At 43.3% G+C, this 13512-nt stretch overlaps 1 protein-coding gene across 5 annotated transcripts in view; it reads right to left on the bottom strand.

Moving 5' to 3' along the window:
• Positions 1-942: 942 nt before the first annotated feature.
• Positions 943-13512, bottom strand: part of wizb (WIZ zinc finger b) — a 24246-nt gene continuing 11676 nt past the window's right edge. For 3 of the 5 annotated variants that reach the window (XM_029437011.1, XM_029437012.1, XM_029437015.1), the window contains 8 exons: positions 12194-12748; positions 11091-11537; positions 10476-10982; positions 8865-9434; positions 8564-8775; positions 6135-6450; positions 4960-5116; positions 943-3879 (listed from right to left, as the gene is read on the bottom strand). In XM_029437011.1, the coding sequence (XP_029292871.1) occupies positions 3501-3879; positions 4960-5116; positions 6135-6450; positions 8564-8775; positions 8865-9434; positions 10476-10982; positions 11091-11537; positions 12194-12748 (3143 nt within the window). In that variant the 3' untranslated portion in view covers positions 943-3500. The remainder of the gene's footprint in view (positions 3880-4959; positions 5117-6134; positions 6451-8563; positions 8776-8864; positions 9435-10475; positions 10983-11090; positions 11538-12193; positions 12749-13512) is intronic. The other 2 variants (XM_029437013.1, XM_029437014.1) reach the window with 2 other exon arrangements.

The following is a 13512-nucleotide window of genomic DNA, read 5'->3' as shown; positions in this document are numbered from 1 at the left end:
ACCGTGTGTTAAGCAGAGCTTTTTTGCCTTAAAGGGCTGCCTGTCTGAGAGCAGTGAGAGTGAGACAAAACATTAGTTACAGGTCGCAAAACCAAAAGACACTAAACAGATGAGAGTCAGGTGATGATTCTCTGTGGGTTCGCCACGACAAGTGACCACGTTCACATTACACAGTAAAGAGTGAAAAATATAGATTTTTGCTTTAAATATTTTTTTTTTGGTTAAGCATACTTTGATGATCACAAGAATCTGGTGTAAAATATTTAAGTGGTCATGTGGTGTGGAAACATGAATTTCATAAAGCTGGAAAAAATATATAAGAATGCCATGGGGGCAACAAAGTGACACATGAATACTTTTCACATTGGAAGTCAAATGTGTAATTTGTATTCAGCCCCTCTCTGTAATCTATTAATGGTTTCTGATAACTACTTCTATGGAAACAATATCCTAACAATGTCCATTTAGTAGCTGTTCTGGAGCTTTCAGTCGTATCACATGGTCTAGATCAGCAAATTGAGTTTAGTTCTTTTCTTTCCGAGTAATTTACAGAACTTCACACCCATGTCGTCTCAAAGGATTGTTTTGTCAACCTCTGTTTCAAGAGGCAAGCATAAAGTTTGAGGTCTTTTTTAAAGTAATGTTTTGTTGGTTTGTTCTAGATGACTTTCTTCAATTAACTGTATTGTTTGGTTCCACATTGTGGTTAATTAAGTTCCTAACTAACTAACCTCTGTTTTTCTCATCCATCTAAGGGTGTATTCAAGTCAAACCTGCTTGGAATTAACCATTTAACAAACATAAAGGTAATATTGTACCGCCCCCTACTGGCCGGAAACCATTACAACAGAAGAGTTTGCACCCAACATTAGACACCGTCTCAAAGAGTGCAAAGATGGGTGGCGTGCTGCAATGTTACAATAAAGGTGATGAGTCAGCGTCTGAAATTGAAATCACATTTATTGTTTGTTCTGGAGTTTAACTTAAAACGTAACCCTTTGTGTACAGTACGGTTCTTTCCTCAACTGCATCTTCTTCTTCCTACTCATCAATGTCATCTCGCAGTTTTTTTTTATTTTCTTTTTTAACATACTCACACACATACATACACACTAAACAGCCGGTTACACCAGCTGAAGCTTGCTCAGGTAATCTTAAAGGGAACTCTAATGCATTAGCCTGCGTCTCCCACAGTAACGCAGCCACAGACCTGCAAGAGGCTGCAGCATCCATTACTCTGTGAACGCAGACGAGGATCACATCTCACCATGCACAGGGGTCCCCTTTAAGGCCTGCGTATTAGAGTCCTAGTGATACCAGGACGTGACAATCACATTGAAATGTCTTCCTCACAAACAGTCATTCGCCAGCTCCCGACTTGCAACATTCTCACCAGCACCAGAGTTTCAGCTTGGAGAGACCAACAGATTAAAAATAAAAAATACTCTAAAGATTCACCTTGCAGGACTGCAAATACAGAAATGCACAGAGCAATAAAAAATACATAGCATCAAAGGTTGAAATCAAATCACGATAGAGGAATTAAGATCACTTTTTTTTTTTTTTAACTACCTCGCTAATAGAACTGCCGATAGCTCTACTAGCATCAACAGCTTCTTAAGTACATGTAGTTATATAGTATGTATCTATACTCCATAAAAGGTATCGTTTGGCTCGAACAGTCATGTTTCAAACATGGGCAACAAACCCTAAAAAGGTCGCCAAGAACTACATGGACCCTTTAGGTATTGCTTCAGTCGTGGGTTGATATGAACGCACTCTGAAGCAACGTAGAAAGAAGAACGTGTTTCTGTGTTTGGACCGAGGGCTGGCAGTTCTCGAAAGCCCAGCTCGAAATCTAGTTTGGTTTGTGTTCCATGTTTAATTGGAATAATCTAACCCTACAGTAAGAACACCAGTCCCATGAAGCCGCTCCAGAGTCTTCTCCTCTCTGCTGTGCATGTAGTGGATGCAGATCGCCGCCGGTACAGTCCATTGTTCAGCGTGGAGCCTCATGGAACTCGATAGCTGTGTGGCGTTTCCTCCACCATCAGGTCCAATGTAAACAGCTTTTTACAGAGGCAAGACAAGGAAGTAAACAGACTCTTTGGCACACCCTAAAATGACGACTGATGCATTTAAGTCCCCATCAGACTACACACAGACCCACATTTAGTCCACTTTGAGCTAAAGAGTGTCTTCCTATCAGCAGGTTTACTTCCGTCTTTCTCTTTGAATTGGGAAACAAATGCACATTTGCTATGTATGTACACACACACACACACACACACACACACACACACACACACACACACACACACACACACACACACACACACACACACACACACACACACACACACACACACACACACACACACACACACACACACACACACACAGCACTAGTTCAAAAGTGCACCGCTGACCTATTTTCAAACATTCTACGTTAGCTTTAAAATGACCAAGCTTACGACATTCAGATGCATGATAATAAATAAATAATAACTTGGGTTGAATTGAAAAAAAGGCAGGAAGAAAATGGCAACACTGAATGGAAAACTTATAACGTTGACATTTTCTATGGCCCTGCTTCTCCAATCCAGAAAGGGAGATTAAAAAGCAACACACAGCAGCCCTATCAGACTGGAGTAGTATCCTCATAAAAACTATCAATGGTATAGCAACATGGGGCATATGTTTGATTGTGTATGAATGTGTGCATATAAAAAGGTATTAATAGGTGCTTTAAGCTACATTCAAGCAAAATGTATATTTTGGGGAAACAAATTACATTATGAAGTTAACAAGGGGATTTTCCCTTTTTGGGTGTGCTTCCACTTCTTGCTCCTTTAACCAAATTGGAATTTGTCAATTTGTGCCCACTTAAATTGGGCGTTTCAGTAAGTGCTACGTGACAATGTCAACATTAAAAGTGCCTGTTTTTAACTTTAAGTGTTACCACATGTTTGAAATCTCAAACGCAAGATGAGCAGGATTATAAATGTCTTTGAATCTCAGTCAGGACCTTTGGGTGAGAGGCTGATCAAAATGGTCAAAGTCTCACAGGTCTTAGTAATGCACTGTTCATAAAGGGAAAGGAGGCAAACTGTAGTGGAGGGGGGTAAAGTTTGATAAAGGGTTACATTAACCCCTAAACCAGTGGGGGAGAGGTACAGCAACAGCCCACGTCAACGCCTGGACATTCAGTATAAACAAGGCAAACACAACATTAGTTCATCTCTCCTCACTTCCAACAGTCACCCATCCCCAGTGCGCAGATAAGCCAGGAGAGCTTCGTTCCCATGGTAACGGGACTTAGTAACAGTCTAGAAAGCTGCTTCAAAGGTGCTTGGGGCTCAAAGGGCTCTTTGGAGGGGAAACACTCCTCCTCAACAACACTTTGTGAAGGCCAAAGGAAAGAAACGGATGGACCAAAAGATATGTTATAAAAGGCAGGAAGAAACTAAAGGGGTTAAATAACAGTGATGATTTGGAGCTTACACTGTCTGGGTGGGGAGGGGAAGAGATGTTGGAGATAGGTTGGGCTGCTCCTCTGACACTTTTACGATCTCTGTAGCAGTGACCTGCGGAGCACACTCGGCCACAGGAGGCGTAGGGGAGCGGCTGTTGGGAGCCGTGGTGCGGGTCGGGGTGGAGGTGAGGGCAGGCGTGGTAGAGGTGGTACTGGAGGTAGAGGTGGAGGCTGGGGCAGAGGCCTGGACCGGGGCGGGGTCATTGACAGGGGCGGGGGGTTCAGCGGAGGCTGCTTTGGGCGCAGCAGGCTTGTTGTAGTTCATCTTGAGGATGTGCTGCTGGAGGTGTCTGATCCAGTCCTCCTGCACCGACAGCGGGCCATGAAACTCCACCTCGCAGAACCTGACGCAGACATGAAAACATAGGAGGAATACTTCACCCACCAAATAATCATTTGTACATCACTTACTCACCCTAACTCACAAGCCTCCACGGTGAACAAAGAATCCAAAAACATCGAAAATTATTTTATATTTTACTTAAAAACACCAAATAGTCTCATGCAACGCGTCCATCATTTAAAGAGTAAGGTTTTAGTAAAGATTAATGCGTTTGGGAAGTCGTGAGCATACGACTTACTTCAATTCATCAAGAATTTTCCCCAGTTTTGGATTCTTTGTGGGGGCATTTGAGAAAAACGCAGAAGGAAAACAACCAATCAGAGCCGAGGAAGCTCGTGTTCCTCAGCGTCCCCTTTCACTTCCTAACACAGTGTCAATCACTGCTCGTAAACTCCGATCAAACTGTCAAACAAGGCAGCGCTGATCTAATATATTAGGCTTATTATCTAGGCTCAAATGTTTTTAGAAACATGTATTAGTGTACTGTTTAGCTGTAGAATTAAAAGGCTTGCCCGGCGGTGCTTGGTCTGCCTCGACCAGAGGCCTGGTCACAACTCATTTTACAGCTTAACAGATGAACATGATTCTTTTTCCCAGAATATCTGTCTCATGCACTGTAAGGATAAAGTTACAGTATGGTACAAATATGGTAAAAAGTTGCTTTCAATCAGGAATTATATAACATAACACTACCAGTAATCTACATATTGTGTGGCTTCAGAAAGATTTTCACACAAAGAAATAAAACACAAACTGACGGTGTTATATTCAGCGCCTCCCTCGGGAGCAGCTGATTCTGTTCAAACTGTTGTCCTGTCAGACCTTAAGCACTCATTCGTGTTGCCTGAATATCCCAAATGATTCAATATTCTCAATATAGTGCGTTAGCCACTAAAAGTGGAGTACTGCTCAGCAGGGGATGGGGGTGGGGATTGGTGCTAAGGGATTACGGGACTATTTAAAACTTAGCCAGACAGTTCTGCTAATGCTGCGGTCTCAAAATGTCTAATGTTAAAGGGCCTGAACATTTTATCTTGGGCCCTGGGAAACCCTGCTCCTCTAACACAAAGGGTTCACTCACCGGCACTTCAGGGTGTAGAACTTGCCCACCAGTTTGACCAGTGGGTAGGAGGGGGGTTTGGGCACCAAGGCGGGGACGGTGCCTGTGCGGGGGGGTTTAGGAGGGCTCTCTATTCCATCTGGGCAAGACGGGTGCTTCAAGGGCCGACGCTCAAAACCTAGCAAGAGAAGGAGGAGGCAACAAACAGGGTTGGTGCAAAGTGGAGCTACAACACGTGTATGTCATTGCATCAGTCCAGCATTGCTCTTTTAAAGTTATTATAGTCATTTAGTTGAAAGCCCATAATGTGGAGCACAATTTTCTCTTTTCTCATTTCATTTTGGACTTCCAAGGTTCATTTTGTACAAACATTCTTCAATACCTCTGATGCAAAGATGTGGCTCTTTCACTACCTTTCAAAGAAATACCAAAAATAATGCAAGCCAATTCAATGTCGAAAAATAAAGATAAAAGGCAAATCAATGTCACTGAAAACAAAGGCTAGCACATACTGTGGCTCTCTTCCCATCATTTCATTTATTTCCCCTGATGAAACATCTCGCTTTCAGTGGTTTTGTTTTGGCATAACACTCTTTTTATGAGTCGTAGCTCCATCGAATGTTTCCCACAGTTATCCCTGCTGTTTTGTAGCCCCTAAAAGAGCTGCTCTGTGAGGCTGTACTTGCTAAATGCTAATGTAAGCACCTGATGAAGGTGATACACGGAAAATGACGGGATCACCAAAATTATTACAATTCATCCTCAGCAAGAACGTAGCAATCCATCCAATAGTTGTGAAGACATTTCACTCAAAACCACAAACATCACCCTGCTGGTGTCGCTAGAGGAAAAGTCAGGGGATAAACAACGGGATTCATCTTCAGGGGAACATTTTCTTTTCAAAACCTCATGGCGAACCATCAAGTAAAATGATGGACCAACAAAATGACAGACATACCTAGAGCCAGGTTGTTAGAACTGTGAAACCGTGGCTGAAAAAAGCCAATCGACTTTTGAGAATTTCAGTAGTTTGAGAGTTTTAGATTCAAATGGTTGAAATGTTTTTCTCCGAAGCTTAGCAAGTCCAGCACTTCCTCAACAAGAATACATTCCTCAACGTGGGTACATGATACATGCAGGCATCTGTACCTGACTGAGTGCATGGAAGCAAAAACATATGCTGTATCCTGACATACCTCTGGGCAGGCGGACGTTAAGCTCACTGCGTGCCACCTGCGAGTGAAGCGGGAGGCCGCCGGCGAGCCGCGAGAGACTGGGACTGCTGCGGCCGGGCCTGAATGGAGCATGTAGGTTGGTACCAACTTCACCCTCGGTGGTCTTGGAAGAGCCCTGGCTGACCTCACGGCTCAGTGGCCGCATCAGGCTCACAGCGAAAGAAGAAGACCACTGGGAGGAGGAGGAGGAGGAGGAGGAGGAGGAGCAGGCCTTCTGCGATGAGATGGGGAGGATATGATCAGAATCCGTTGACGCAGTAAGAGGTGAGCTGCTCTTCTGGAAGAGGGACAGAGATGAGTTTCCTAATCAGCATTATATCAACAAGAGAACCTTGAGGTGACGGGTCCTGGTGTAATTACTATGATATTATATTAAACACAACTATTTGTACTAATAAGGTTAAATAATGCGTAAAATAGCAAATCTCTATCAACACTCATGTTATACTCTTTTTCATATAGCATTGATGACATCAATTTTTCTTTGACATTTTGAGACATACACTTATGAGCAGATTGACACCACTCTCATATCTGTACCGTAAATCTGAAGCAATTGCCAGCAGCTGGTTAGCTTAGCTTAGCATAAACACCTGTTAACCTGTTTCTGTCCAAAGGTATTCGCAAGGTAATATATAAAAAGGAACTTTTAAAAATAATTTAGTCGTGGTGCTTATTTGTTTGTGATCGTTGGGACGTTGATTAACTATTTATATTATTCAAATGTTGTACATAATGAGGTTTTAATGGCTTCTATTTTCGAATTGAAGACCCTGTGATGCATTTGAGAGCTCCACAGAAAGCTAGCAAGAAGACCTTGTGTTAACATTATTTTTATCCATGAAGAGGCAACTCATAGTTATTCCGAGTACTAAAAGACAGTTTTACAGAGAAGTCTCTTCATAGCCCCCACAGACCTACAGTCCACCCACACAGGTGTCTTCACTCGTTTCCTGATTAGACCTGGTCTCAGGACTGAACCTGATTGACGTCTCCAATCAGCTGCAATTACAAACACCTGTGAGGTGTGTTTGAGCACTGTGGCTTATACAATCGATATGCATCTAAATGAACTCAGTTCACTTATTCATCGTTACTTGTTTTCTAATATTTGGGTATTAATATACTTGCACATTGCCTGTATGCAATACTTTTGACTGGCAGCGTACGAAGGTTGCAGCTCACTAGAGCCGTAACAATCTGTCAATGACCTGATTAGTCGAGCGACAGAACTATTTAGATAACTGATTAATTCTTTATCATTAGGCAAAAATGCAAAACATGATTTGGTTTCAGCTTTAATATGTTTGGAATTTGGATTGTTGGTCAGAAAAAACAAGATATTTGAAGACGTCACCAATGGATTGTATGGAAGTTATGATAGACATTTCTTACTTCTTTCTGACATTTAATTGCAGACCTACAATTTACAATTATTTTCCATGTTGAATACTCTGCTGATTATTTTCTCAATTAATCATTTGCTCTATAAAATGTCAGAAAATAGTGAAACATGCCCATCACAATTTCCTTAAGCCCAACATGATGCTTTTTAAATTCATTGTTTTGTCTTAAATTGACCATCACAAAGAAAAGTAGCACATCCTTTCAACTGAGCCGCTGGAATGTTTAACTTTTTCTGCTTGAAAAATGACATTAATATTATTAAATTAAATTAAATTATTCAATTATTCTATATGGTAAGTCTATAAGTAGTACAGTCCAATGCATTCAATTGCGTTTATTGCTCCAGAAGGTAAAATAAAATATGGTTACAAGGACATTTAAAAGGTGATCCATTCTGTATGTGTGTCACATCACAGCCCTGGGAAACGGTGCGACAGTGACGCATATGCACCAGAAACTAATTCAGGAGGGAAAGAAAGAAATGAAATGAACTGTGCATTTTCTTCTATCAACAGCACGCCATAATTTATCTGAGGATGAAACATAAGCTGCCAGGCACCCTGGTTACTATGGCAACTATCAAGTCAATAGCCGAGTTGCTCTGGCATCTGTCCCCACAGTGATTTTTTGCTGGGTGTAAAGACACAGGATCTACAGTCAGGCTCAAAGCTGTTAGACAACATGTCTCTGAAGCTTTCCAAGACACAAAATGTCTGTCGAGCCACCAGCTGAGGAATGTTAGATCTCCGAGCATGACGCCTAGTCAAAGACACTGTGAGGAAGAGAGTGTGTCAGAAAAGTAGCACAGTAGGTTATGATCTTGTGTTGTATAGCTGCTTTGTGGGAGGCATAAATTCTTCTACTGATATTTTGCATTTTTGCTCTCGGAGTAAAGTAAAGGCTGAGAGCTAACTCTGTTAATAAAAACATCTCAATGACCCGAAACTAAAGGGAATTACCAGCAACAGACAGCCTCTCCTCACCTTCTTGAGGGTGGAGCGGTTACCCTGCATGTAGCTACGATGCATCTCCAAAACCTTCTGCGGCCTGCTACGTATCCAGGCACTAAGCGTCTCGATGGGGGATCCATTTACACACCACTCAGTCACACCAAACTGCCTCAGGTGGGCTCGCGCATGGCTGGCCAGAGCCTTGCGGTTCTCAAAGTAGAAGCCACAGAGCTCGCAACTGGGATCTGAAAAATACATGGTGGAAGGAATACGATCAGTACAAGATGGGATAGCAGAATATCAGCATCACAGACTAAATAAATTAACAACTCACCCTGGTGTCCATGTTTGTCTGGGGAGGGTTTTCTTTTGAAGGAGAAATCATGTGGCAGAGGTGAGAAAGTCTTGAGCTGATGTGACGGTGAGTGGGCGGTCTCCACTGATTGGGCCTCCTCGGACAGAGGCCTTTTGCCCAGAGGGGACATCCTGAAAAACTTCCCTGCAGGTGGGGTACCAGATGTGGACCCCAGGCCCTGCTTGTGGAGCCTCGACCCCGACTGCAGCAAACTGAGTGGGGATTTACGATATTTGGAGGATTGGAAGCCTGAAAGGGCCAAAACCTCTGAACTGCCGGTGCCCCCCGTGTTCTCCCATAGGGGGCTGCTGGCTCCCTGGCTTGACTCCTTCTTCACTCCCTGGTCTGAGCGAGAGGAGGAGCTTGCCCCTCTCTTGTGCATAACTTCCCTCAGGGTATCGATGGGCGAGCCGTTGACGGTCCACTCAGTAATGCCCATCTGGCGCAGGTGGGAGCGGGCGTGGCTGGAGAGGCCTTTACGGTTCTCAAAGTATTCTCCGCAGAACTCGCAGCGAATATCTCGTGTAGGCTCCACTTCATGGGCCATGGCTATGGAAAGAGCAAAGACAGAAAGTCAATGACAAGAAAATATAATTAGTAGAGGTAGGGGGGAGATTCTTATCTATCTTTTTTTTTTTTATATATATATATATATATATATATATATATATATATATATATATATATATATATATATATATATATATATATATATATATATATATATATATATATATATATATATATATATATATATATAAAATTGGATTTAAAAACTTTTCTACATAATGGACCATAATCCCACAAGTCAAAGTTGTGTCAAGCATTATTGTATGATTGTTGGAAGATCACAAAGAAGAATCACTATTTTTGAAATTGGTAATAAGTTTCTGAGAAATAAAAAGGCAGCAAGTCTTAGCCTAACAATATTATCTTTATAACCAGGAAGCTTTTATTTTTATTTTTATAACTTGACCTTGTTATTCTTAGTCACTGAGAATTGAGGAATACTTCAAACTTTGTGCAGGTTTACCATGAATAAATGTTACCTTTTGTCTTTGTGCGTTTACATTATTACAATTGATAAAACTTTTTTTTTAATATAAGAACTCCATAAACTTATACACACTTCACTCTGCTTTTATGACATCATTTGCCACACCGCCTTTATTAGCGTACAGCCGACTGGAGTAGATCCTGAAATTAGCATCCTTACAAACTGAATCCAGAATGGACTTTGAATCAAATCGTGAAATATCGAAAGATTCACACTCAAAGATCCTGCTTAGATCAAAATAAGAGTACAAGCGTGCTAACACTACAAGCACTACTTGTTTATTTCAAATATACACATATGTTACATATATACATATGTTATTATGGACCTCTGGATAGTCATCCACTAAATGGTAGAAGGAATATAATGTGTATATTAATGCATTTGCCATACAAGAAACTGTGTCTTCATATTTAACAGAGTGATATCAATCTTCTCATCTAACTCTCAACAAGATAGTAAATAAGTGTCTTTACTAAAATGTATAACAATTCCTTTACAATTCCAATTGCTAAACATAGGATCCAAGTTACCCAAGTTGAGGGGGAACACACTGTCAGAGCTGCTCCAACTGCAGTTGAGGGCTTCACCAGAGAAGCCGGCAGACCTCCCCACAGCTCCAGGCGCGGTGACTTCCAGCTGCACCGGCTCAGGCTTCAGCTTGAGGATCAGCCCGCTAGAAGACGACGGTGGAGCAGAGCCCGATTTAGACGCCGCGGACTGAGAAGGACTGGAGGGGCGGGCGAAGGCGAAGGGCAGACGACTGAGGAGGGTTGCTGAAGGAGAGGAGGAGGTCGGCAAAGGTGAACGAGGGGGTCCTGGAGAGGATGGAAGTGGAGTTTTCAGAGGTTTTAGAGGGAGAGCGCAAGGTAGGCCCCGTCTTGTGATGATCTCCCTCAGGGTGTCGATTGGCGAGCCGTTGACGGTCCACTCAGTAATGCCCATCTGGCGCAGGTGGGAGCGGGCATGGCTGGAGAGTCCTTTACGATTCTCAAAGTATTCCCCGCAGAACTCGCAGCCTATTTCCTTCGGAGGTTCGTCTAGAAGATGAGAGAGGCAATTTGTTAAACAGAAAAAGCAGAATGCTGACAGATAAAGCCCACTAGACGTGAAGGATTGTACCATCAATCCTGTGAAGCAACACTCACTGTGTGGAAGGGCCATGAGCTCCCCACTACTCAGGCGAAAAACCCGCATGGAAGAGGACTTGAGTCGCTTGGCAGGTGGGCCGAGTAACGATGAGGCAGAGGTAGCTTTGGATGTCGACCCACCCCGAGCTGTGGTCACCTTGTAGAGGAGGGATGAAGAGGAAGAGGAGGAAAGGCTCAGCAGGGACTGCTTTGGGGAGGAGCGCGCGGTCGCGAGGCCCCGCGGCTCCACATGTCTGTCCAGCTGCAGTGCACCGGCTTTGTGCTTGAAGTCGTCAGTATCAATGAGCTGGTTCAGGAGGTCGATCGGAGAGCCCTTGGACTCGGAGTACTCCACCCCAAAGTGCCGCAGGTGGGCTCGGGCATGGCTGGATAAGCCTTTCCGAGTCTCAAACCAGGCACCGCACAGCTGACAGACGATGTCCTTGTTGGGGTCGACCTCCAGCGCTGAACATGAAAAAGAAATAACTGAACTGGGGATGCTGTCGAGTAGTCAAAGAACTTACAACCTGTGTGTTTTCATAACCACTTCTCCTCAAGGAATGATGTGAAGGAGAATTCATAAGGAATTTGGAAAAGACAACAGTGCTGAGAGAATCCCACTGCACTTACACTAGGCTTAGATGTTGTTTAGTTTTTTTTAAAGCAACTTTATTCACAACACATAGAAATGAGTACAGTGACAATCTCCATGCTGAACAATTCAAGTAAGGATTCATGTCCAGAACAGAGTCACACCTCCTTAGAAGGATGTTTTCAATCTATCAATAGTTTAAAATTAAACAGCGACAGCGGCTGTTTTTGACAGCTGAATGGTGCATCGCTATAACTGTTGCTGCTGCAGGGAATTGTGGGAGGGCATTATCTCCTTTCTTTTGGTAAAGGATGGTCCAGTTTACCCTATGCTGAAGGAGATAAGCAGCTTGAAGCAGCTTACCTTAACGTTTAGAGAATTCAAACAGCTTTTATACCACCAAACTTCCTTTCACTGTCATTTCACTCTGTGAGGAACTTTCTTAAGCAAAAAAGACTATTTGACCGCAGCCAAACCCATAAGAACAATGAACAATTTAACTTTTTACAATGTTATCAGTGACACTTACTGAGGTTGAGAGGAGCGTCATTCTCCTGTGGCGCCCAGAGGGGTTTGGTAGTGACGGTGGCAGAGAGGTTAGAGGTCAAGCCTTTCATTCCCCCGGCCTTGTGCTCCGGGGAACGCAAGGGGGAAGACACAGGCAGCAGAGAGGAAATGGGGGCTTTCTTCACTACTGAGGAAGGAGAGCCAGAATGAGGCGGAGCCGGAGAGGAACCAGGAGAAGGTGCAGGCGTGGAGGAGGAAGAGGGCGGCGCCACTTTTGCTGCTTTGGCCAGGATGGAGAGAGGGATGGGTTTCTCGTCTGAGTCCATGTCTTCTAACGCCTCATCTTTCCGAGGAACAGACGGTGAGGAGTTCTTGGCTGAAAGAGGATCCAGAAGAGATGAGCTTATTTGGCCGTCTATGTTTCGCTCCTTGGCAATTTGGTAGAGGAGGTCGATGGGAGCCCCGCTGCTCTCGGAAACGCTGATGCCAAGCTGGTGTAAGTGAGAGCGGGCGTGGCTGGACAGTCCCCGCTTCGTCTCAAACTGAGCTTCACACACCTTACACTTCAAGTTGTGGACTGCAGAGGCAAAAGAGGCAAGAGCAGCTGGTGAGAACTAGAGATGCACCAACTGCAATTTCTTTAAAGTCTGACCTTCGATTTTGTTTCAGTTGAAGAACTATAATTGACAGCATACACAAACAATTTTGTTACTTTTCTTTCATGGAAATGTTTTATTCTGTTATATAAATAAAACATTGATTATTTAATAACCCAAGTTACAGGACCTTCTCCAACTCAAACAAATCTGGAAAATAAAAAACTCTCCCTATAGCTTTAGCTGCTTTGCTAGCTTCTTGTAATTGGGCATGTACTGGCTGTCTCGTTAAATTAGTTGTTCGTCCTAACTTGCAGTTGTTACAAATTGCGAGCCTTACGTCTTCTTCACTCGCGCTGAAGAATTTACACAAGGACGACATAATGTGTGCGAGTGGCTGCATGCGGCACATGTGGGTGAATTTCACCGGCAAAAAAATCATATATATGAGACTTGGTGGCAGATCGATCGGTGAATCTCTAGGTGAGCCATTATAAAGCTGGACTTATTAAGCCTTATTTGATACATTTCATACAGATATCAAAGTAACTGTTCCCATTGACATTCTGCAAAGTAACAGCAGGTGTCCCAGGTTCTTTTAGAGGCCACAGATATCCCAGAGGACATGTCACCTCACTTACACTTCCTGTCTACAACTTCACCCAGTCTGCAGGAACACTTGCCAAATTAGCTCCTAAATACATTTGTCTACCTCTGAGGATTTCCCTGGGGAACCACCCTCTCT

This window comes from Cottoperca gobio, chromosome 8 (genome assembly GCF_900634415.1).
Source record: "Cottoperca gobio chromosome 8, fCotGob3.1, whole genome shotgun sequence".
NCBI lineage: Eukaryota > Metazoa > Chordata > Actinopteri > Perciformes > Bovichtidae > Cottoperca > Cottoperca gobio.
Note: the sequence above shows the minus strand (reverse complement) of the source record. Positions and strands in the feature narration are given on the sequence as shown.